This window comes from Hylaeus anthracinus, unplaced genomic scaffold, assembly GCF_026225885.1.
Source record: "Hylaeus anthracinus isolate JK02 unplaced genomic scaffold, UHH_iyHylAnth1.0_haploid 11989, whole genome shotgun sequence".
Classification (NCBI taxonomy): domain Eukaryota; kingdom Metazoa; phylum Arthropoda; class Insecta; order Hymenoptera; family Colletidae; genus Hylaeus; species Hylaeus anthracinus.
Genome location: NW_026534337.1, coordinates 679756 through 707150, shown reverse-complemented (window position 1 = coordinate 707150; position 27395 = coordinate 679756). Strand labels below are relative to the sequence as shown.

Here is a 27395-nt window from a genome sequence, read left to right as displayed (position 1 = left end):
TAATGGTTTTATAAACAATAAAAGTGTCCATAAATTTTTGCAAATGGGAACATCACGAATTCATATATCATGAAATGCGGAAGGTTCCATCGCGCTCGGTAATTCCCTCACCGAGTTACATCATATAATAGGAATTTTGCGATAACAATAGTTATAAACAATACAGAAATTCATAAATTTTTGCATTTGTGATCATTGCGAAAACCTCTCCGGCAGCAAAATGTAAGGGGTTTATCAATTTCATCGGTTTCAGATCAAACATACGTGAAATAGTACGCTTTTTGCGATAAAAAGTGATATAAAGTGGTACAAAATAAGACAAGGACAAATGTTTTGCTATGGGATCAAATGGCAAATGCTCTTCCAGATGCAAGAAGTTTCAATTTGATTGGTCCATCCGTCTCGGAGTAAGAAGCAAGACAAAATGTTTCTGTTTAAAAAAAAAAAACGGGTAAAAAATGACAAATCACAAAATGTTTCTTTTACGCGACCAACTGGAAGAAATATTCGATAAGATGCAAGAGGTTTCACTCCGATTCATCAAGCCATCTCGGCGTAATCGGTGAACAGACATTTAAAAAAAAAAATACATGTCGAATTGAGTAACCTCCTCCTTTTCGAAGTCGGTTAAAAAGAAGGTTCTACCGATACGGCTCGCCACACGGAAGATGGAGAGACATGTCAATTTGCTGTATTTAGAAGGAGCAGACGGCATGGAACATTTCGCGTGGATAAAAAACTTGTCCCGCCTCGTGAGCTCACAATTGAGTAACCATAAACGCAGAAAATACTTTTGCGATAGGTATGTGTGACGTACGCATATCGACCGTCCAAACCACGGACATATTTTTTTTTCCTTGTAATGAGTTGAAGACAGATGTAGTTTTGTACATTCGAACGTCACCCTATATCTTAGACTGAGAAGCGTTTAGCAAGTAAGAGAGAACCTAAGTGATAACAGCTACGGGTGCGGAGCGAGCGATCTACTTCTTGCTACATTATGTGCCTCTGATACGACCACGGTACGATCGCGGCTTATTCACTATCGTGAACCACGGATTCGGTTGTTTTATCGCGACGCACGAGAATACAACGGTTCTCCTAGATGTTAAGTCGTAGCTACAGGTCCCGTACAATTCTCAGTACTCGTTACCACTCACGGGTGAGCGGCCAGATCTAATAAGGCCTTGCATCTTTTCGACGAATTCAAGCGTAGCATCAGCTAAGGAACTGTCGGCAGTGGCTATCGTTGGTGTCAGACACCAAAAACCGATAAGGGGTAGACTAAACACCTAGAAATTATTTCGGGCAAGATGTTATTGCTAACGCCATGGGAAGAAATCAACCACCACCCATGAATTTTTAATAAATCACGTGGTATGATTTTTACTCCTTCCTTCGGACCAAAGGTCCCAAATTAGGAGTATAAGTACGCTCGCAATTCAGGTGCTCGGGATAGTTGCCGTTCGAAATTTCAAGCATATAATTGTCGTACTAGATAGTCGTTGCGAGTTATCCAAAATTATAGTCCTTGTCGAGTCGAATCAGACATCGAGTTTTATTGCAAAGCTAAGGTAGTGAATCTTTTTATTCAAACTGTAATTAATTGTAATTGCTATAATAAAAGACCGTGCGCGGATCTTAATAAACAGTAACGTAATTTAACAAATTCACATGTTGCAATTATTTTTTTTTCCATAATCATTCGACGCGTTCGGAGAGAGAAAAAGGAATGAATTATAGTTAAACCAACTATCTTTTGTATTTATGATCGAGGTGTCGAAGCCGGTCATTTAGAAATCTTAAAGATAGAAACATTGTTCGGTCGTGGGTTTCTTTTCCGTCATCGTACTCAGGTTCCAAGTCACTTTCGTGCTTGCTGTAAGGGTTGATCGAGCCGTCGAAGCCGGTTTTCCCAAACAGTAGCCACGGATTTGATTAACGCGGCTTCTTTTCGATCCAAGGCAGAGCAGATATTCCGATCAGGGTCGAGGCGTCGAAGCCGGCTTTGAAAGGAATAGACGCAAAACCAGCGGTCGTAAAGGGTTGCACGGGCTTGATAACGATTGACGGGACATGAGATTTATCCCCGATTAAAACTATTATAAATTCCAATTTTTCCCTCTCAGTAGATGAGAAACACCGAAAACGTACGAAAATACCGGTCGGGCAGACGCGAGCAGATTCGTCGGTTGCTAAAAGACAACGTGCGACCAGCACAAACGGGAAAACTTCCGCTCGGGTGCGTAGTGAAGCTGCGAGTGGTGCAAAACAAACTTTTAAAAACACCAACAGCAGCAACAGCATCAGTACCAACACCAACCCCAGCACCGATACCTTGGAGGCTTACCCCACTAACCATCCCCGAGGCACGTGAGGCTGTGTGGACCATTCCACCAAACGACCCGCGGTGGGAACACTACATTCAAAAGGTGCTCGACCTCACCAAGTAGTAAGTCCGAAAACTTAAAATATTCTAATAAATAGTAATCGCGTGGGTGAACTCAATACGCATCAGGATCCCGTCCAGACGCGAGTCGTTTAAGAGGGGCGTGGGACAAAAGGCAAGCATCATTTGATCGAAACGGGCGATAGATTTTCAAATCTGAAATCCGGGACGTGACATATGTATATAATAATTTTTTCTTTTTTAAATATGTTATGTTTGAAAAAAATGTATGTCTTTTTATTGCAGATGCTTGCACTACTTTAGTTCGAGTGAGAAGCTGGAAGCTCACACCGTAGATTGCAACAAGCTGAACGAATGCGTAATCGTATTACCAGATGATAAAAGCAAGTGGCCCAGCTTCGACAACTACATCCGGAAAGAGCGACTTCCATTTGTAGTGTACGCCGACCTCGAGTGCACTCTGGAGAAAACTGATCGAGAAGCGCCAAGATCCACATACCAGCATTGTAAAGTATTTAGTATTGCATATTATGTTCAATGCGCGTACGATTCGTCCTTGTCGGTGTACCAATGTCGTCGTGATGCGAATTGTGTTTCCCGTTGAAGAATTAAAGAATTTGGCACATTTTGTTAAATCAATTTTATCAAATAACATACAAATGGATGATTTAACGAGCGAAGAGCAGGAGGCATTTCGCAACGCGACGCATTGTCACATTTGCGAAAAACCGTTTGGAGAAAACGATACGAGGGCTCGCGATCATTGCCATCTAAGCGGTCGGTACAGAGGTTCCGCGCACTCCAATTCTAATCTAAATTATAAAAACTCTTTTTGCATTCCCATAGTTTTTCATAATTTGTCCGGTTACGATTCGCATTTTATTATCGAAGAAATAGCTACAGCTTTCGAGGGTGCCGTCAGTGTATTGCCGATAACAAAAGAAAAGTACATCTCGTTCACAAAAAGTGTCAAAGATCCAAATGGACCGTCGCGAAATTGTATAAAATTGAGATTCATCGATTCATACAAATTCTTGAGTACCAGTCTCAATAAATTAGCGTCTTTCTTAGATAAAAGCAAATTAAGAATTTTACGAACCAAGTTTCAAAATTTGTCTATCAAAGATTTCGAATTATTGACGCGAAAGGGTGTTTTTCCGTACGAGTACATTGACTGTGCCGAAAAGTTGGAACAATCATGTTTGCCATCGCGCGAATCATTTTACAGTTCCTTGACGGGTGATACAGTATCGGAGAGCGAGTACGCGCACACCGAAAACGTATGGACACGGTTTTCCATTTAAACACTGGGCGAGTATAGCGATTTGTATTTGAAAACAGATGTCTTGCTGTTGGCCGATATTTTTGAAAATTTTCGTGAAAACTATATCACAAGTTACGGATTCGATCCCGCGTATTATTACACTCTGCCCTGTTTTACGTGGGATGCCATCCTGAAGCATACAAAAGTTAATTTCGAGTTACTAACAGATATCGACATGGTCATGTTTATCGAATGCACTACACGCGGGAGATTAAGTCAATGTTCAGGTAGATACCCGAAAGCCAATAATAAGTACATGCAGTCCTACGATCCATCGAAAGCATCGTCGTACTTGATGTACTTTGATGTGAATAATCTGTATGGGTGGGCAATGTGTCAACTATTGCCATATGCACAATTTCGATGGGTCGACAAAGTCGCAATCTTTGACGTGTCTTCGATTCGTGCCGATTCGCCCACGTGTTATATTCTAATGGTTGATCTAGAATATCCGCAACGTTTGCTTAAACATTCACGCGGACTTGCCGTTCTGTTCCACACGTGCCAAACCACCTGGCAAAAGAGAGGACAAGCTGCTCGTAACTCTATACGATAAGCAGCGCTACGTTATCCACTATCGTAACCTGCAGCAATGCACGCGACATGGTATTCGTATTACAAAGATACACCGCGTCCTCCAATTCGCACAATCACCCTGGCTTCGCGATTACATCGAATTAAATACGAAGTTTAGAACTCTGGCTACAAACGATTTTGAAAAGAATTTGTATAAATTGATGAACAATGCGGTATTTGGCAAAACTATGGAAAATGTGCGCAATCACGTCGATGTAAAATTAGTAACAAAATGGGAAGGGAGATACGGAACGGAAGCCCTTATTTCCAAACCAAATTTCCACAGCCGTAGCGTCTTTTCGGAATACTTAGTTGCTATCGAACTGCAAAAACTTGCGGTGAAGTTCAACAAACCAATCTATGTGGGTATGTGTATACTAGATATATGTAAGGTTTGTTTGTATGAATTCCATCACGATTACATGTTACCCACACATGGCGATAAATGTAAAGTATGTACACTGATACGGATAGTTTAATTTACCACATCGAGTGCGAGAATATTTATGATACTATAAAACGCGATATTAATCGATTTGATACCAGGGATTATCCGGTAGGGAACGTTTACGATATACCGCTTGTACACAAAAAAGTCCTCGGTTTGATAAAAGACGAAAACAATGGGGCAATAATGACAGAATTTGTTGGACTCAGAGCGAAAATGTATGCACTGCGTGTAGATGGTAAAAAAGACACGAAAAAGGCGAAAGGTGTAAAATGTAACGTTATTTCCAGGATGATAACTTTCGACGACTACACGCAGTGCCTACGAAACGAAATTGAAATAATTCGTAATCAGACATGCATAAGATCAAAATTACACAAAAATCGCTCTGAGTCCGTACGACGATAAGCGGTATATCGTACTCGACTCAACGGATACATTGCCGTGGGGTCATTATAAAATACCGCCTTAGATATATCAGTATATGTATTTTGTAAATCATTTTTACCTCGATTTTAATAGATGTATATATTTAGTTGTAAATAAAAACACTGTAATGTAACTAATAATGCTAGTATATGTATGTAGCGGCTAGCTGTAAATGTTTGAAAAGACTTCGAACGTGCAAACAGCTAGCACGGTTTATGACACGAACCATAGCGGAACTATTTTTGAGAAAGCCTTTATAACGAATAGAGTTTTTGTAAAGCATGAACGTAGGTAGGGTTTGCCAACGGTCTCGATAGTTAAGCGCTAGTGTCATAAACCCTGAGTTTCTTCAAGGGTCTTCGACGAGAGGTCTGGCGACCATCGGTTGGTCGCGCCGCGGTCCTAGGACCCTGGGAAATTCTGCTGCGTTGCCACCTTCTTCAGCAAACGCTACCCCCGCCAAATGGCACCCCCGCAAGACAACGGGCCACGGGCACCCTGAGGGGGCACGCACGATTTGGCGGTACTTGATGAGTCAGCCTTGGACGAGTCACCTTGGGAGACACTCTCTCTAAATAAATAGAATTCTCCCAAAAGCTGTGATCAATTAATTGAACACGCATACCTTTTTCCACAAGGTATACATCAGCGTCGGCAACGCGTTGCAACTCGTGTTCGTAGAATTCTCCAGCAATTGGTTTTCCATAAACATCTTTCAGCAGATACGTTGCGGGATTAGTTTTCTGAACCTCGGCGATTGTAAATATTTCAGTGCTCCAATTAGGTGTGTAACCTTTTTCAAAAATTGTTTTGAATTTGCTCACACGTACCGCATCTCCCACTCTGAATCGTGCGGGAGCGGCAATCTTTACGTGATTATATACCGTTGTTAGGAGCTTCGAGGCGTTTGTTGATGTAACGTCAATTGGTCGCATGCCGATAGTTCGATGCTTGCGCGCATTGTAATTTGATACGAGTTTCTGCAACGAGTCGATCCATTTATAATTTCCATTAAGCGTAAACAGTTTTCACATGTCGTTTTTGAGCGTACGATTGAACCGCTCGACGACTGACGCTTTCATCACTGAATACGTTTAATAATGATTTATGTTGTATTTTGACAAATGTTTTCGCACATTTGCGTTATAAAATTCCTTTCCTTTGTCGGTCTGCAAATTTTTCGGATACCTTCCACTGTTTCGGATTATCTTTCCGATCGCTGTAGAAACTTCATTTCCACTCTTGGTTTTAAGGGGTATGGCCCATGCATGCTTACTCAGCGCATCGATAACAGTGAGTATGTAATGGAAGCCTCTGTTATACCGCTCGTAAGGTCGCATCTCGACCACGTCCGCTTGCCATAAGTCGTCGTACCCATGTACTATGACGCGTCTTCGGGGAAAATTTCTTTTCGCCGGAGCATGCAATTCTTTTACGAGACGCCGTTTCTCGGTACTGGGAGTTTTCTTCGCAACCATGTATGACTCGACACTGACGCAAAGACTTAACGTACAAGTCTTATCAAACATCAAATCGATGCTTAACGCTACGGTTGGTCGGTCGATCGGTCGGTCGGTTGATCAGTCTGTTGACCGGTATATCAGTCGGTTGACCAGTCTGTTGACCGGTCTGTTGACCGATATGTCGGTTGGTTAATAGTCTCAACGTCCAGCTATTGATGCGTCTGCGTTAGATTTCGGAATTCGGTAATACCCCTCTCTAATTTATTCAGCTCATCTTTCAAGCTCTGAACGAAATTTTGAAACATAATCATCTTTTTGTCGAATACGTGTTGTCGACTTTTTCTAACTGCCATGTTTTCGTGCAAGTACAGCTTGTTGATAGCATCGCCATCCTCTACAGGCGGTGCTATCCGTCGAATCCTGCGCGACTTTGCGTCATAATTGGTGCCAACAACACAAAGAGCGTTGTCGCGTACATAATTTCTGACTACTCCATTTCAGTGATAGTATGATTCCATTCTTCCAATCGATGACTTAAACTTGTTGATTGACATTTTAATGACGATTGACTGTATCGCCAAGGTGCAGCTTAATTTATAATGAATTCTGCCTCGCGAAGTTCCTCGATAATCGATAGCATCTCATTGTCGTGAGCATTGTGATCGGCTTGACGCGAAACCTCGAGCAATCAAAGCCGATCTACGAGTTTGTTGGGATCGTTCCAGTGAACGTAGTCAATGTTATTTTTGGTTAATCTCATGGAACACGGTATGCCTTTTCCAATTTTTTTATCTTGCAATAAAGGCTTGATTACATGGTTATACTTGTATCCTCTGTTGCCTAATGTTTGACCATACAAATTGTGCTTGTGCTTATGCGTACTCGTTGTCAGCAGTATGTCCCTGTATTTGCGTTCATCAGCCTCAGTGTAAATGTCGTTATCTGGAATTTTCTTGAATATCAGTTCATAAAGGCCGGGTGTCCCCGAATATCGTATGCCATCGATAATTATGTTATCCGCACTGTCCACGTCAATATGTTTATTACCGAGCATCAGTCCATCATTGATGAGATAAACACCGTACATGTAATCCATACCAACGTCTACGTCGCCGCGTAATACAGGTGCGATGTATTTTTGACTCAGTGGACCTACATGATTACGTACCGTTTCTTTGCCTTCCGGCGTTTCCAATTGACTTTGAACAAATGTCGAAAAATAGCTGTTTGAACTTTCATAAACATCTTCGTTTGCAAAGCGTTTTTTTGTTATTGTTGTGTTGGTACTGTCTTAATCGGTATAGAGGTCGGTGTAGAGACTATCAGGTTCATATCGGGTAAACTGCTTAATCTTGATTTTTTTATATTTGGCGGTTTCGAGAAATTTAACCACAAATTTGATTGTATTTTATCTGATTCCTTGATATTCGGAGTGGATAATGGTTCGCTTCCGACATCTGTGTTATTGTGTAGATCGTAATTTCTTAACGTGTTGCTGACAATTGTCTTCAGTGGTTCAGTAAAAGGAATAAAATGTTTTTCCAACGCAATCGCTTCATCAATTTTACCAGTTTTCAATTCACGATACTTTCTGCGAATCAAATCGCTCGTCGTTGCAATCTGTTTCGCTATCCTTTCACGATCTTCAACGCTGTTGCTGCTCATGTTGGAACACTGTTTTCTCAACGTATCGGACATAACTGGACGTGTTACGATATTGCAAAGTCATTAAATCCTTTTCTATAGCGACCATTCCATAAAGCACTGTCTTTGTCAATCACAACAAATCCATATTTTTCTTGCCAGCAAGCGGTATACAATTTGCAGAAATTCTCAAAAGACATGTCAGTGATTACATTATCGTTGTATACATGCTTCAGGTTTGGACCATCTTGTTTGAACATGATCAGCGAGTTCGCGTTGTCGCGTATCAGATGTTTCGGTATCTTCGAATATGTCTGACAAAGATAGAAACAGTCAACGTCCGAGTGCCTATCCATTGCAAAGTATTCTCTTACCGCGTTTTGCTTAACGCATGCCACGTCGTCAAAGATAAAAATGGAATTCGGAAGTGCCTCGCTCATTGGAACGACGTCGCTGTTATTCAAAAAGGAAAAATAACTAATTTCATCTATGGACGAGAATATATTCTCCAGATATCGATATTTCGGTCGTTGGAATGATTTCGAGTACACGTATACGTTTTCGTAGCGAACACTGTGTGGACTTTCTAACAAACTAATCAGCACGTTCGTTTTGCCGCAATTCGATGGGCCGCAGATGATACCACGTATAGAGGTCGGTAGCATATTTCCATGTTTGTGTACCTTTTTCACAGACTGTGCCTTTTTGTCTACATTAGTCATTCTAATCGCAGGTGATTGGCGCACGAACCATTGGAATACGTGCCAAAGATAGTACTCTTGAATCGGTTCGCTAGCGACATTCATTACGCGTGGGATAAACTGCCGAAACATATAAGAGCTGATCCTGAAGTCCATCGTAGTCTTATCGAAGATGAAATGAAGTCTTATCGTAAATGTCTCTTGCATTACAATCGTCCAGATCAACGTACGCGCATAGACGGACTAACGCCTATGAAGAAAGACTGTTTTCTATGCATAAAAGGAGGGGAGCAGGACTTGTAAATACTCTAATAAACAAATTACCGTTTGAACTACACGTACCAGGATATCAATTTTGTGGCCCGGGTACACGCCTCGACAAACGTTTAGCACGCGGCGATCGAGGTATAAATCCGTTGGATGCAGCCTGTAGAGAAACAATATTGCGTACTCTCGAAACAAAGATTTGACCAATCGTCACGAGGCAAGGTAGCATTCTCGCAGTAAGCTATTTTCCGCCCATCGATCTGAGTGATGGTGATTACGAGCTCGGTCTTACGGACTTTGAGACTTGTTACACCATACCGAATGTAAATTTGTCGAATAATAAATTTTACTACGATAACGATGATAAGGAAATCATTATTCCCGAAAGATCTTACGAGCTGGATGACATTCACATGTATTTGCGACGATCGCTTTCGCAGGATAATGGTGGGAACCCCTTCATACTTAGAGCTAACAACAATACGATGAAGAGCGAAATCAAGTGCGATTACAGCATTAATTTTACCAAACCCAATACTATTGGCTCGTTGCTGGAGCTTTCGACAAATCGGTTGATGCAACCGCGAAAATGGCACGAATCGGATGCGCCAGTCAATATAATGAACGTAAATATTATTCGTATTGAATGCAACGTGATGGCTGGCGGGACAGCAACGTACAGCAATAACAAGAGCGTGCACACGATACACGAGTTTTCGCCGACCGTTCCACCTGGATATAAGATATCGGAAAGATCATTTACCTTTCGATCACTGCACGAAGCATTTCGGATTTGACGATTCACGTCGTGGATCAAGACGGTCAATTGTTAGATTTTTGAGGGGAGCAGATCACCGTTCGACTGCATGATCACCTGCGAAGCTGACTGCATCGAATGTTGAATTTCTAAAATCGTTGGGTTTCGTTGTACGAAATGGCTAATATCTTAAACATTGGAGGCGAACCGATCTTTGACGACAGCATCGCCAAGATTGAGACTCACGCATACAACCCATACGTCAACACAACGTTTGAACACAACAATGAGATACGAATACCTATACAACAGCAGGATTTATACACGTTATCATGCGAGAGTTTTCTATACGTTGAAGGAAGATTCAGAGTAAAGAAACTAACGGAAGGGGTGGATGCACACCTCGGAAACCATTGTGTCGCCTTTATGTTTGATGAAATTCGATATGAACTCAATGGTGTGGAGATTGATCGCAACAGAAACGTTGGAATAACAAGCATCATCAAAAAATTTGTGTCCCTAACATTTGACAAATCGCTAATCTTACGGAATGCTAGATGAATCACACAGTCAAACATACCGATAGGTTACTTTAACTTTTGTGTACCGCTCAACATGCTGTTGGTTTTTTGCGAAGGTTACAGGCGTATAGTAATCAACGCTCGTCACGAACTCATTCTTATACGCGCGCACAGTGATAATACTTGCATCGTTAGAGATTCCACGCTGGAACCGGTGGTCGAATTATTAAAGGCGAGGCGAATGCCTCACGTCGTACTGAATGATACGAATAAGCTATCGTTGTTGCGAATTTTGGAAAGCGGGCAATACCTAAGTATGAGTTTTCGGTCGTGGGACCTGTACGAGTACCCTTTTGTCGCAAAGTATGACAAAACATTCGTGGGCCGTTAAAACTGCGACTCAGCTGGAGAAACCGCGATACGTCATTTTTGCACTGCAGACTGGTCGAAAAAATATCATGTCTGAAGATGCGTGCAACTTCGATGCATGTAAATTGACCAACGTGAAACTTTATCTAAACTCTGACTTTTATCCATACGGTGACTTGAATCTTGATTTTGATAGAAACAGATATGCTATTCCTTTTGACATGTATGCACGTTTTCGTAAAGCTTATTACGGATACGACTGTTACGAAACGCTTTGCAACACAGACAACTTTTTGTTGCATGGACCGTTTGTAAGTCATTGATTTCTCGCGACAGAACGAATCAATCAAGAGCGCCACCGTAGATGTGCGAATAGAATTTGATTGCAAAGAAACCGTACCAGCAAATACTACCGCGTACTGTCTTATTTTGCATGATCGCGTCATCGAATACTGTCCATCGTCCAACGTTCGGCGCAAAATCACTTAAACTGCAGCATCAGCAATATTTGTAATATGTAAGAGATGAACACCTCGCATTGTGGCGTAGTTTCAAAGATATCGTCACGATGGAACCAACGTTTGTTGACATACACGGGTTCACCGACAGAACCAGGTTTATCGTAAAAGAAGTGGCGGTGTTGGGAAAAGGAACCCTTCTCACCCATTATATTTTCAAAAGCCCGTATCCATGGAATTTACTATCGGCAGCCGATAAATCTCGTGCTTCTTGGGTGACGACAAATCATCATGGACTGGGAAGATGGCTTCGTTCCATACAGTATAGCAAAACGATTGATTACAACGGCAATAGTCGATGACGATGCATGGCCTATCGCATATGTCAAGGGAAGCCAAAAACGTGACTGGTTGAAAAATCTACTTGATAGAAATGCGAATGTAACTATTGAGACCATAGATGCTCATTACAAAGATATCGCGTGTTTGAAAAATCTTGATGTTACTAATACCATGCGATGCATAAACCATGTAACGAATTGCGCTTTACAAAATGTATTTAAATTATACAACTGGTGGTTGAAATACCAGAAATAAAAAATGTATCTATTTTTTGGAAATTGACTGAATTGTTAGCATTAGGTTTAGATGGAATACAGTTATCAATAAAAAAAAAATAGCTTGAATATATGTGTCTTTCTTTCGAGCGCATTTCCTCCCATATTATATTCTCATCCGGTGTAATGTTTTCTTCGCACGTTCTCCAATATTCTCATCGCCAACGAATGATGTCACCTCTACCGTCTCTTTAATATCTGGTCCTTGAGAAATTGTATTGCGCAAATAAAAGATTTGCTGCCGGATTGTAATTTGCAAACTTTGCGTTTTTGGATCTTCTGCTCGAGGCCATCGTCGCGAGACGTTCCTACTTTGTATGTTCCTAATTTGTAAGAAATGTTCCATTCCCAATGTTAACCCACGAGCGAGACGGTGTATGTACGTGTGCATCGAAACAATAACATGGAACGAGCAAGAAAACCGTCATGAATATCAAATTCTGCCGAAAAGATTAGAGACTGTTCGGGCGCCGCGCGTGTAAAAGGACGTATAAAAGGATCGAGCAATACGAACAAAGATAGAAACGAACGGCACGAATTATTACGTTCACGGCTACGATTTAAGGTTGCGGAGGACCCAGAGCCAAACTCCGAGTTGACTTCAGCGACAGTTGCGGAAAAAGTAGGAAACTCCGGGATAAGGACAGAGAGGGCGATACAACAATTGCAAGAGAGACGAGGACAGGGCGATTAGGTTAGCATGATTTTTTTCAAAGATATTGAAGCAAAGAATATTTTCTAATAATTCTGGTTTTAATATATTCGTTACACTTTGGCGGATGCGACTCCAAGGCCTGATGTTGGAAAAAGTATATGTAAACAAATTTCTTCTATAAGAAAAGAAAAAACGTACTTTTATTGTTTATAAAGTTTTAAGGCCGAAATTGCAAAATCAGGCCTTGGAGTCGCATCCTCCAAAGTGTAACGAATATATTAAAACCAGAATTATTAGAAAATATTACTTTTTTGCTTTAATATCTTGAAAAAAATCATGCTAGCCTAATCGCCCTGTCATCGTCTCTCCTGCAATTGTTGTATCGCCCTCTCTGTCCTTGTTCCGGAGTTTCCTACTTTTTCCGCAACTGTCGCTGAAGTCAACTTGGAGTTTGGCTCTGGCTCCTGCGGACCCTTCAGCGTCCCACAGACTGCTTTGACGTGACGTGGGCCTACGTCAGACACGAAGCGGTGTCAGTTGATTTCATGAGCTACGCGCAGGCGCCCATTTGACAACGCTTCGTGTATACTTGGGCCCGCGTCACGTCAGACCATTCTGTGGGACGCTTTATGGTTTACGATATTGTCTCACAAAATTATCTGTCTTGTATTTTATTCCGTCTTGTATTTTGTGTATTCATCGGAGTATTTAATAAAAGGAATAGTTAAAACAATTCTATATCCTACATTAATAAAAGGTTAAGCTGATAGGCAACATGAAGGAAATGGTAAACCATCTGGCCATCTAGCCAGAATTGGCCATCTAGCCACATGAATTTTCCGTTCGTGTTCCAGATACCATCCTACGACCCGAACTCTCATTGTCTCTGCGTCGCCGGTGAAGTATATTGTTGGTGGCAAAATTACAATCCAAGCACCGATCCCTCCGCGGGCCCCTTGTACCTCCCATCGACGACGATAGAAAGTAATTACACACCGTCGCTGGAGGAAAGCACGGATGTCGTCGACAGTTTGGAGGCTTCCGGTGATCCAGAAGAGGAGCCTTCTGCCGTGCAACAAGAATACATCGAAATTAACGCGACGTACTCGACTACTTTCCAGCCAGCGCCGACTACGTGTCTCGTGATGGGTAATAAATCAGTCGTAGTTCGTTTCAGTCGATTCTTTCTGCGACGTTAACTGATAGGCCATCGATTTCCTGTAAAACGGCCGTCATGGTGCAATTAGTCGCACGGTGAAATTTTAATACGAAAGGGAAATAGTGGAAGGAAATTCGTTCCACGACACGTCGCCAATATCTCGAAGTTTCTATTGCGAATTTTACAAAACCGCAAGGTAGTTACTTTTGTTTGTACAGTGCGTACAGATACCTACAATGTATAGCTGAACTTTTTCGATGTAACGCACTGTTTGTACAGCTAATAAAATAATTTCTGGAAAAAAAATATAAGCGATTTCGAAAAATATTAGAACTGCACTAAAAAGTATGAAATAATTTCTACACTGACGGACAAAATTAAAGGGACTCTTTTTTAAAACGTCATATCTATGGGAGTTTTCAACCGATTTTGGAGAAACTTCGCAAGGAGTAGTTTTGAAGTGTTCTCTAAATGTGCGCAAAGTTGCATTGGCGAGGGTTGACAGGAAGGGGTTAAATCACCCCCGTAAAGAGGGGCACGTCGAAAAACGCCACTTCTGAAGAGTCCAGGGGTGACGGAAGGGGTTGAAAAAATCAAAAAAACCTTTAGGGCGACCCTCCTCGATGGCCTCAACAAAATGCACCCCTCAAAATCCCTCTCGGGCAAACCCACCCCTCACAACACCCCACCCCCTCAAAAATCCACAATTTTTGGACTTTAGTCCCGAATTTTGGCTCAATACATTCCACGGTATCTCTTGATCCAGTAAATGCCAACGCCCACGCCGTGCGCCTCATAGGCACCCCTTGGAAGGATGGAACAGTTCGCCACTTTTCAACACCCTTCGTAAGGGAGCACTTCCACACCTCGAAGGGCGGTGAAATTCACCATGTTTATTCTCGGTACGTTAAGGATCAATGTCATTTGAAGCTCGTTTCGAAAACTGCCCCTGGAGCTGAACAGGGTGGCCCAGAGTTAGGGGTGGTCCACCCATAGGTGTAGGCTTTGGAACGATGTTTCGTTGCGTGGAACACATGTGATACGGTCTAAGGCATTGGAGTGACACAGTTTTGATGTCTTTTCCCTGTGTGGATAGTGTCACCTGTGTACCAGGTGAATGAGTAACCCCACGTCAACGCCGTTCGTGGAAACGGACGCGCGAATGCTTTATTAACAGGTCCCCAAAAATTCAGATATTTTGAATCACGCTTTCATTGTCAAATCGGAGTAGATTTGAAAGAGTATTAAGTGGGCCGGACGGAGCCGGCATGCAGAAGTGGAGCGAGGGCCTGCAGCCGTACGTGGTCAGACCAGACCGGATTCCAATTTAACGTGGACTGAGACAGCTTTTTTCGTAATTGGGGAGACTCAGAAGTGTCACCAAAAAATACATCAAACCCGATGTCAAGCTAATTTTAAAGTGACAAGTCGATTTTTGTTGAAAAATGTCGATTTTTACTTAAAAACGTCCGCTTTTCTGCATTCAAACGTCCTTTCCTCCCTAAAATACCACCGTAGAATTTTTTTGACAATACCATTCAAAAGCTGAGATTTCGAGGAAGTTTTTCCCGAGAAGTGCCCGCCAAACAACTATGTATTTAAAACCGAAAAACGGATAGAGAAAAAGCTAAATGTTTAAAAATTTTCACAATGTAAAATTCGACCTAATTTTTCACTTATTAAGCCTACATAATAAATTTTGATTTTACATCAGGGAGATGGTAAATTTAACGCTCTTTCGAATGGTGTACTGATTTTTAAGTGTGCACTGTAATTTAGTGGAGTTACGGCCGTTTAAAAAGTGTCAAGTCGAAAATACAGAAAAGATATTAAAAGTGAAAATATTCGATAATAAGGCGACACAAAGAAAATGTCTAAGAGTAATTTTTTGTTGGAAATTTGTTGTAAAATTGACAACCTGCGTATGTCCGGACTTATACGTAGACACCCTGTATACATTAATACTATGCAATATCGCCACTCCCACCAAATACTACCCCAAACCTACTCAGACAATATTTCCATGCAGAGAGAATATATATTAGCAATAATCAATATTACCGCCTCCCTCTCCCCCCACAGAATGCTCCAAACCTACTCAGACAGTATTTCCACGTAGACAGTGTGCATTAACAGCATTCAATATTGCCGCCCCACCAAAAATTAACTCAAGCAGGAATTAAAAATTTTTAATGTTGCGTCTCCTCCGAAAATGTTATTTAATATAATATAATATAATGTAAAGAAAATAGACATTATTTCATACTTTTAAGCAATTATACCTAGAGCTGGTGGGCATTGATATATATTAATTAAAAATTATTTCATACTTGTTAGTGCAGTTTTAATGTTTTTTGAAATCGGTTATATTTCTTTTCCTCAAAATTATTCTATTTCGCACTTTTTAGTGAGAATATGTAACTAATTGGCTTCATGGAATAACAATAGTTATGAACAATATGTATATTGTTGCAAACGAGATCATTAGGAATACATGTGCAATTAAATGCGAAAGAATTCATCGGGATCGATAAATTTCTTGCCGAGCTACACCAGAGAATAGGAATTTTGCAGCAACAATGGTTTTAAACAATAATAGTTATCATCAATACAAAAATCATCGCAAAAACCTGCCTGGCAGCAAAATGTAATGGGTATCATCGATTCCATCGATTTCAAGGCAAACATATGTGAAATAGTACGCTTACTACGATAAAAACTCATATTTAGTGGTTACAATCCTTAATACGAGTTGGGGATTATATAAAATCACCGGTGAATTTGATAAATATTCCAGATTTATCACATTCACCAACTTTAGTGGAGATAATGCATAATTCCCATTTTATCACATTCACCGTAACAGATACAGGGTGATCCGCACATTAGTAGACACAATGGACAACCACAACGACGACCGTCATTGTAGACTTTATGACGGTGACCCCCGCAGCGAAAGGGGCTGTATGGGTAAAAATATGTGTGCCAAGCAGGGTTTGAATAATAATCAATTACAATTTTGTAATTAAATAATTAACTTAAACAAATTTAATCAGACAAATCAATTAATCAATATTTTACATAAATGTAATTAAAAATTATTTAATTAAAATTTAATTAAGCAGAGTTAATCGAAAGTCGCTTAATTGACGATTACGCTATTCAAAGCCATTTAATTGACGATTATGATATCCAAGATGGTCTCCTGATAACCAAACCTCCGGAAAGTCGTGGACGTCCCTCTGTTCAGGATCACCAGGTTACGGCGTGCTGCCATCTTGACAACCCCTCGTCGCCTGGTGTCCAGTCTGGGCATTCCCTACTCGACCGTCTTCGCGTTGAAGTCCCCTCCGACTATCCATTCTCCCGCCTGTTCAGCGATGGTGTTCTTTCGCTCGGAAATCCGTGAAGCGGTCATTAGGCGAAAGGTACATGCTAACTAGCGTCAAACCCTCCCTCCTTACCCAGACGAATCCGGCGCCCGCTCCGCGCGACTGGACTTGAAACTTGGAGGGATCCGGTATCCATATCGCTGCGGTTCCCAACGTGTCGGTGAACCACGTTGCCCCTTCTCGAGCCCTGTACGGCTCAGAGAGCAGGAGGATATCGGCCTCCCGCTCCCGCCGCAGCTACTCGAGAAGGGCGTTCGCGACCTTGCTCCGGTTAAGGTTACCCTGCAGCACCTTTTCTTTTTGTTGTGGGGAAATGAATTACACATATTTCTGATCCCCGGGGGAGAAGCCGAGGTTATGTGGGACTTGCCGGCGGATCGGCGCCCTTACAGGACGGTATCCGCAAGCGTACCCACTAAAAACCCCACGGTGACCCTGAGCTAATAGGAAGGTGGCCGGGATCTCGTTAACGAATGCAACCGATCACCTCCCAACCCATAGCAACAAAGGCCCCAACCCGGGGGGAAGAGAAGATCCCCCCTACGAATTCCTATGTTAATAGGACATCGCACGGGTCACCCATACGATGTCCCCACTACCAAGGACCGCTCGGCTGGACAGCGCAAGCCCCAGCTTGCACCGCTCGCGGTCCCCGGAGACTCCCTCCATCGCTCGGACCGAGTGGCTCCAACATGGGTAACAAACACGAATCCGCCCGACGGAGGAAGGCTCCGCGCGCGGAAAGGAAGGATCGGCGGGATTTCCGGCTCCCAAACCAACCCCTCCCCCTACCCACCCCCATGGACGCCCCAAAAAGAATTGGTGCGGTCCACCAGTCGCCGGCAGAGATAGTGGGGTTCCCCGCCCCTTTGCCGCGACTGGCCCGCCCCGATGGGGGAGAACATCTGCTCTCTCCCTATGCCCATTCCCGCTGCCACTGATTTCTGGCGGAGAGGGGGTCGGCTTCCCTTTCTCTCTGCGCGGCTTCCTTCTGCGGCATAACTTCCTCGCAGAAAGAGACTAACGCCTGACAGGACCTGTCGTCGGTAATCATGTGGTCGATCACAGCCACCAACGAGAGGTCCATCCCAATAATACCCCTTAGGACACGACGCGCCGCCGACCACGCTGGACATTCTTCCAGCGTATGCTGCGCCGTGTCCTGGGCCTCCCTGCAGCGGTGACAATGCGTCGTCGGTTCCCTCCCTATGCGGCCCAGGTACTCCCCGAAACATCCATGCCCGGAGAGCACCTGAGTCACATGGTAGGTGAGCCTAACACGCCTCCTGCACCATTCTCCCAGAATGCACCACCCCCGTATAGAAACGGCGTATCCGAACTTCGGGCCCCCCAATATTTGGCAGCAGCCGCCCTAGGGCGGTCGCCAATTTCTCGGTTCGGGGGGCCAAGCAGCCGAAGTGCTCTTCGAAGCACCAGCGACTGTACGCAAGGTCCTACAGGAGCGGTCCAAGGACCGACCCCTGCGGGACACCGCGGTGCATCTTCTCTCTCCGCATACGATTGTACCGGCCCGGATACTCGACCATCTGTCCGACAGGTAGTCCCTCAACGTCACCCGGAGATAGGGGGGCACCCAAGAGAACTCCACAGCCCCCGCCACCTCATCCCAGGGCAGGGTGTTGAAGGCGTTGGTGATGTCAATACTCACCGCCAACAACACCGGGCGACGACCTCGCCCCGGAGGGAGGCAAGACGGTCAATTGCATCGACCGTCGAGCGTCCCCTCCGAAAGCCATACTGGTCGTCATTCAGTGAGGGACCATTACGGAACATCACCTTGCTCAACGAGGCGGTCCGCAAGGATCTTCTCAAAGATTTTTGCCGCCTTGTCGAGGCCTTCCATCCTTTCGGAGGAGGACCAGCCTGGCTCTCCTCCATTCCCTGGGAAAGGTCCCCCGGCTCAGAAAGGTGTTTAGAACCTGTATTAGAGCCGGGGCAAGGACGTCCAACACCAAGGCCAGAATCGGCCCGGGAACCCCATCGGGTCCGGGGGCTTTCCTTCTCCCCTCCCGGATTCGCCGGACAGACCGGGATAGCTCCTGCATCGTGATCCTGAGTTCGTCGGTCCAGTTAAACCGGACCTGATGTGGCGGGTGTCTACCTCCACTTCCCCCACGGGGGTGGGGGAACCAGGCTGGTCCTCCTCCGAAAGGATGGAAGGCCCGCCGACTCCCTGTCCGCGTACGGGCCCTTATGTCTCCTCGACGAGGCGGCAAAAATCTTTGAGAAGATCCTTGCGGACCGCCTCGTTGAGCAAGGTGATGTTCCGTAATGGTCCCTCACTGAATGACGACCAGTATGGCTTTCGGAGGGGACGCTCGACGGTCGATGCAATTGACCGTCTTGCCTCCCTCCGGGGCGAGGTCGTCGCCCGGTGTTGTTGGCGGTGAGTATTGTAGCTGTAACCCGCCACAAGAACTCAGGGTCCAACGTCTCCGTCACGGGGGTACCCACTGGCTGAGCTTACCCAGCACCGCCTTGTACGGGCGCCCCTACGGCCCTCGTGCCCCCTCCGGAATAGGTAACTTGGAGGGCCCGCATCGGACAGCGCAGGAGGGCACCGCACACGATAAGGGAGGGTAGTCGGAGGCGTGGTCCGTCACGCCCCGCCCCTCCCCACACCACCCCACCCACATTCCCTAAGGGAAATCATTTAGGTTTCGACCGGTACCCCACGGACATAAACCTTGATGAGGCGCTGGCCCGCCTCGAGGGGAGTTTAACTACCCTCTGGGGGGCGGGGTTAGCTCACACCCCTGTCCCTTTCGTTATCGCGCCGCCCGCGGGGAGACTCCCCGCACCCGGCCAATAGTAGCTGCCCGTCCCCGCAGGGGCGCGCAACGACGCGATTGGCGTCCTCGCGCCTACACCCTGCAGGCATCGGAGCTGTAGGTCTGCGCCCTTGGCACAGATGTTGGTTCAGACCGCACACTTAGGCAACTTCTGGCAGCCAGTCGCCACGTGTCCCTTCTCCCCGCACCGGTAGCAGTTAGGCTGCCGGTCGGGACCTTTGCACCCGCGTATCACGGGACCATAAGCAAGACACTTGTAACACCGTGTCACAACGGTCCTTCTTGGATAGTACCATCCCGACCCTAATTTTGCCGTGATTCATCAACCTGGCCGCAGCTCGTTCTTCCAGTTCAATGATCGTAATTTTTTGGCCTCGAGCACTCTCCTTCGTCACAAATACTTTTGCGGTTCCGGCGGAGTCGCCCAGTTCTGCTCTAAGGGGCTCTTCCACTTCACCTGCTGTGGTGAGGCAGTCTGGGCGCGCCGGGTGGCCTCAACTGCGTCCGACATAGCGTCCGCAATTTCGCCCATGTGTGGCAATCCATTTTTAATTGTCATAGCCACGTTTCTTTGTTTTTCGGTGGCAGCCGTCATTAGGCTTATCACCTCGCGCAATTGGTGGATGAGGTTTATCATCAACCCAGCCCCGTCACAAGGCCGCGGTGGTTGCGGAGTAACCCTCCCCGTCTCCCTTTCTTGTTGTGCCGGCGCTATTATTGCGGCCGGCTCTTCGGAGGCCTCCGTTAGGGGTTTTGTACCAGTCCTAGGAGGACTCCGTGCCAAGCTCTTCCTTGGCGTGAAAACCTCATCCTGTTCGTCAGCAGAAAAGACCTCGGTGACGAGGTCTTTCGCGCCACGGGGGCGCAAAACCCTTTCCCTTCCCGTTTGTTTGTTAGTAATATCTTCCATAATTAATTACCTGCTCATCTTACGACGGTCCGCCTACCATCGGAGCCACACCGCAGTGTGACCACTATCCCCGACGATTGAAAAAGCCTAGTTACAAGTGTCGAAGCCAGGAAGCGGCTTGTCGGCAGGCAGCACCTATCGACACCGGATGAGTCTAAAAAAAAATGTTACGGGATAGGCCCGCTCCATGAATGATGCTAAAGGTTTAACATCATAATAACAGTAACAGTAACAGTAACAGTAACAGAAACAGTAACAGTAACAGTAAACAGTAACAGTAAACAGTAACAGTAAACAGTAAACAGTAAACAGTAAACAGTAAACAGTAACAGTAAACAGTAAACAGTAACAGTAACAGTAAACAGTAACAGTAAACAGTAAGAGTAATAATAGTTGCGGAAACGAGTTCCCGCGCTTCCGGTTGCCAGGAAGCGGCAAACTTTTAAAATAGTAGAGAGCGATTCGAGAAGTCAAAGTGAGAAGACGTTTCGTTACAAGTCTCCAAGATTATCGTTATATTATCGTTAAATTGATTAAAAGTTATAGTTTGTTAATAAACTTTATATTTAAAATGAATTCTCGTGCTTCAACCCCCCGGCGCAACAATAATAATACTACACAACATCCACCAATACATTAAAGCAATAGAACTACACCCACTCACATACATACGATTACAGAAATCAATCATTACACGGAAATTCCTAAACATAATATTAATAATAATAATAATATAAAAATAAATCTTATTACACTTCTAAAATTCCGGAAATTTTTACATATTTTTAATAATGTGTGTATCCCTCCTTTACTTGGATGACCGCGTCAAAGCGGTGCAGCATACTTGAAATTAAACTGTTCACATATTCCATTGGGATCGCGTCCCACTCCTACTGCGCGATCTGAATAAGTTCTGCCAACGTGGGCGGAGCAGGGACGCGAGCCTTAATTCCCCTTCTGAGTTTATCCCACAAATGTTCAATGGGATTAAGGTGTGGGCTGATCGGTGGGTGTTGTACTACTATGATACATTTTTCCGTAAGAAAGTTTTGTGTTAGTCTTGCGGTGTGGGGTCGCGCATTATCCTGCATCAACTTAAACTTTGGGATCTCGGCCGCCATAGGCACCACGTACGGCTGCAGAATTTCGATAATGTACCGTTCACTGTTGAGGCCAGGACGTGGAATATGCACTAAGGGGATCTTGCGACCATGCATAATTACCCCCCAGAACATCATTCCGCCGCCCCCGAAAGCCATCGACAGACATGAACAATCGCTTTTATAGCGCTCGCCCCTCTGTCACATGACACCGATCCTTTCGTCAGAACGACGGAGCACTATCCTTGTTCGTCCGTAAAAAGGGTGCAATGATGGTCCCTTGTTAATTGCTCCTTCTGCGTTCGTGCGTACTCCAACCTCATCTTCTTGTGACGCCGTGTCAAAGCGGACGATACTTTTGCCACTCTATAGCTGATGCTTTTTTCTGCAAGGCGCCTCATGACAGTCTTTGCGGATATGGGGCGCCCGCTCTCCACTGAGTGCTGGGCCGCAATCGCTGTACTTTTAGTATGGCACTGTCTTATCGCGTTCCGCGCCAAAGAGCTATCCAGCCGTGCCGTCGTGCAACGTGGATGGCCCTGTCCTTGGCATTTCCTGGATCAGGGGAGTCCAGAGAGAATGCATTGAGCCCAAATTCGCAATTGTTGTCCAAAAATTGTGGGTTTTAGAGGGAGTGGAAGGTTGTGAGGGGTGGGTTTGTCCGAGAGGGATTTCAAGAAGTGCATTTTGTAGAGGGCACCAAGGAGAGTCGCCCTAAAGACGTTTTTAATTTTTTCAACCCCTTACGTCACCTCTGGCACCTTTAGAAGTGACGTTTTTCGACGCCCTCCACTTTAAGGGGGTGAATTAACCCCTTTACATCAACCGTCGTTAATGCAACTTTGCACACACCCAGAAGACACTACAAAACTACTCCTCACGGAGTTTAATTCCAATCGGTTGAAAACTTCCATGTTTTTGAACCGTTTAAAAGTTTGTCCGCTAAGTTTTGCGCGTTAGTGTATTTCATTCATTCCAAATGGTAATCAACTTTAAAAAATATCTTTAACAGAGCGTCATTAATAAGCTACAATTTCCACCAATTAATTGCTAACATTTTAATTCAAATATTTTATTAATCTTATGATTAGTACATCTTATACATATAAAAAGTGGGAGCGTGTTAAAGGGCACCTTTGATGTTGATTGTGCGTAGCTACGGCACTGACTTGGTGAGGAGAGCGAGCTATGGCCGCCTAGCGCCAAAACGCCGTGCACGCGTCACCGGCACATATTTTTTTGATTTACTCGCATTGCATACTGCTCCATAACTTAACCCACATAGTTTCTTCTTCAGAAATGTCTACAGAATTCGTTTCTGTATTGCAAATTCGCGATTGATAAAGAACTTTTCCTACAAATACAAAAGTACTAGTAGATCGAAAGGACCGAGTACAGTAAAGTCTCCATAAATGCACTGAAACCATCCCCACCACTAGGAGGTCAGAGATGGGCATTATTTAGATAAAAAAATTATTTAAATAAAAAATCGAATAAAGAGACATAACTTTATCTTTATTCGATGACTGCCGGATAAAAAAATGTATTCGAAGTAAATGTACTCAAAGGATAAAGATAACTTAAATTATTTTTATTTGAAGGCTAAAGATACCTGCTTTATCTGCAGAAAGTTTCAATCGTAAGATACTTTTCGCAGTTTTAACTTTATCCGACGGGTAAAGATACTTGCGTTAACTGCAGAGAGTTTCACTCGTTGGGTAGTTTTCCCATTTTTAACTTTAACCGACCGCTAGAGATACCTGGTTTCTCCCCGAGAGTTTCAATCCTAAGATACTTTTCCGCATTTGTATCTTTATTCGACAGCTAGAGTTACCTAGTTTCTCTCCAGAGATATTCACCCGTAGGTTATTTTCGCATTTTTATCTTTAACTGAAGTTTCACCCGTCGCGTGGGATAAATTTCGTACTTTTATCTTTATCCGAAATTATCGGATAAGGGTCGAATAACTTTTCAAGCGGTATTTACTGTTTAGTCGGCGGTTGTAAAGTATAGTTATACATAATTATACAGGAGTAAGGAAGTAAACATGTATATATAATTATGATCTTTTTAAATGTATATAAGTGTTGTTATTGCAAAATTCCTATTGTTTGCTACGACTCGGCAACGAGTAACTGATCGAGATGATTTCATGATGTTCCCATGTAGAAAAATTTATAAATTTCTTAAATTGATATCATTTATTTCAATTTCAATTTTAGTAAGTTTACCTATATTTGAATATTATAAAATTGGAACATGTATATTTTGTCCATTAAACCAAATTTTATTTTGAATAATTACAAGAATATTTATTATATTAACATGATTAGGAAGACAATTAATTGAATATCCTAATATTGAACTTAGTCAAATTTGAACATTCATGAAATCTTAATTGGCATATATTAATACTTAAATATTTATAAATAGTTAATGGTATAATAGTTATAACAACAACGCATGTTCAAATTGCATATTCAAACAGAACAAATCAGAGTGAAATCTGTGTTCGACCATATGAGATTTATACCTTAATTGAATAATAAAATTGAAATAAAAACCAATTTATATATTTCAAAATTTTTTATTTGAAATTTTGTAATATTGGTCTTTTATTCAACTTTTGGATGTGTAACGTTCATTAACGGGCATTATCCCCCCTGTAAAGCTTTATTAAATTTTGCCATTAATTTATATGGAGGCCACATGGATTCTTTTTTTAAAGACGTAAACCACTCCGATCGTACAACACCAACGATTCCATTGTCACCATCTTGAGTTGCTTCAAATTCAATTACTTTGTACATTATGTAAAAATAAAATAGAAAAAATATTATATACGAAGCGCGTCTAATCGTGATAAATGCACGCGTTCAACTGCATCAGTGCCTCGTCGCTTCCTACCGTCGCCTTCATCGATCAGTTTTTTGTTTTATAACCGTCGTTGTTAGGAACAAAGATTCACAAGAACTAAAAATGTATATTAAATAGAACGCAATAAAACAATACGCATTACTGTTGTACGAACGGATCTTTCACTTTCCATATTAAATTACTACTATTTACCTGCTTTACATTAAGCTATGTGAACTTGGCACCCGACTTTTCAAAAATTAATTTTTTTTATAGAAAACAGATTTTAAAAATCTTGAAAATTAACGAACTTCACTCTTACGCGGATCAACAATTGCTATAAAATTTAAACTATTGAAGTACAAACGAAACGAAAAGCGTTACAAACGGGTACAAACGATTCTAAAGAATCGGGAAAAACCGATTTCAAAAATCTCGATGGTGGGTGTTGACCATTTTTTGAATTTTTTTAAATTATTAATTGGTCGAGGTACAAACGAAATACTATCGTTTTCTATAAAAAAAAATTAATTTTTGAAATGTCTGGTGCCAAGTTCACATAGCTAACCATAAATGCTACTAGGGATTCGAAAGAGGAAGGTCCAACGAAGGGTGCTCTTGTCATCATTTGAATCACAAAATCCGTTTAGTAACCTAAAAATACTTCTATTTTGCGGGTGTGTTTTCCTGGACTTTTGTTCGACTTTGGACGCTCATATTATTAAATATCAACACAATCTCGTTCAACCATGACCAGAGCCGCATTCGTTGGACCTTTCTCTTTCGAATGAGCGCTCATTCGACCCGGTCATTCAACCCACTCTTTCAACCCACTTTTTCACTCTTTGAACATGAATATCAGTCTTTATAAGAAAATAAACGTCTAATGTTTCATAAAAAAACAGCTTAATAATTTTGATTTTTGACGTTAAAAGTTCCCGAAGCACGAACAATATGTCCGTATGAATGCCATCTTTTAATTGCAGGAAGAAAATACCGAGAAGGGGAAACACTGCCGCACTCAACCGGAAACTGCATCGAGTGCAGCTGCGGATCCGAAGGCCGAGTCGAATGCTCACCACGGGACTGCGTGGCCCTTCGACCCGAGATACCAGTTGCGCCGGATATCCCAGATGCACCCGACGGGGATTTTGAAGTGTTCAATTTCGATCGAGGAATTGACGAGAGTTTCTAAGGAATCCAATAATAACGATCATTGTCCGTTCGATGCATTCCTCAAATGCGTTTCACACGCAACTTGGTTTTGGTTTATGGGGGCAAACACATCTGGGAGACTGTAAAACCTGACCACTGTTCGTGATTCTTTTCCCAACCAAACGAATGAATTTATAAAATCAGAATTTTGGTCGTTGGTAAATACATCTGTTAAGAGTTTTTCGATAGCTTGTTTATCAGAAAATATTTGTAAACATCTGAGATATGGTCATTGATCTAATATCACATGTTTTCGATGGAGTGGTTTGCAGTGCCAGGTGTATTTTTCATAACATGCAACTGAATATAATAGCAACATAGATTTATTAAAGTTTAAGAATAATTCGAGTCTCTCTGATTTTGTGAAAATTAACTATTGACCAATTGATATCTCGAGCTAAAATAGGAATTTTTCAAGCAAATATCGCTGATTGCCTAACGAATAAAAAGCGATTTCTGGATTTTTAATACAAGATATTATAAAGAGTTATGGATAGATTATAGAATAACTGTTACTCGCTACCTGAATAATAACTGAATGGTATTCTGTCTTTATATGTTTATAGGACATTAGTCTATGATCGTTCTTTTAAGAATAGACCAAAAAGAAATCGATTTGCTTTACCCTCCATTGTGTGTATGCCCCCTGGGTATATTTTTCATCCGACAACCTCGTTGATCAATACAAATTTATTTTATTTATCCTAGCAAACGAAACGGCATTTTCAATAGCTGCTCAATTGAAGCGTAAAGTTACTTCGATTTTAAACGTAAAATTGAAAAAAGAAGAGATAAGGATAGATACTTATAGGAACAAAGTTCATTTCAGTAAAAACGTAAGTTGTTCTTTGGAGATACTTTTAATCGGTATTTTTTTATGCAAGGTTAATATGCAAGGTTATTAAGTTTAGGAGCGTGCAACTCGAATGGAGCGAATTAATTTATAAGGGTGTAGAAATGCGGATATGATAAACGAAATCTGATCTGAAATTAACCCCTCGCGCGCCGAGATATGTCTAGTCCTGTACAATCAAATTTTGTAATACATTTCTGAAAACTAGTAAAGGAAAATAACCTTTAGCAATTTCAGTCAGACATTGTATTTTATAATTTTCGTATGATCTATTTCAAACAATGTAGACTGAGACTACGTAGATATACGTATTTCAATTGTAACCAAGTACTCGACTTCCTCTATTTCTTTTATCATTGCGATTGAGGAAATCACCCTTAAGGGTGCGGAGGACCCAGAGCCGAACTTCGAGTTGACTTCAGCGACAGTTGCGGAAAAAGTAGGAAACTCCGGGATAA

General features: G+C 42.8%; 1 protein-coding gene across 1 annotated transcript; it reads left to right on the top strand.

Annotated features, from left to right (window-relative positions):
• The first annotated feature begins 227 nt into the window (after positions 1–227).
• On the top strand, positions 228–27395 carry LOC128888064 (uncharacterized). Its single transcript, XM_054144686.1, has 4 exons — positions 228–802; positions 2696–2921; positions 13494–13788; positions 25856–27395. Exons 1-4 carry the CDS (start codon positions 669–671, stop codon positions 26062–26064), a joined length of 864 nt encoding a protein of 287 aa, XP_054000661.1. The 5' UTR covers positions 228–668; the 3' UTR covers positions 26065–27395.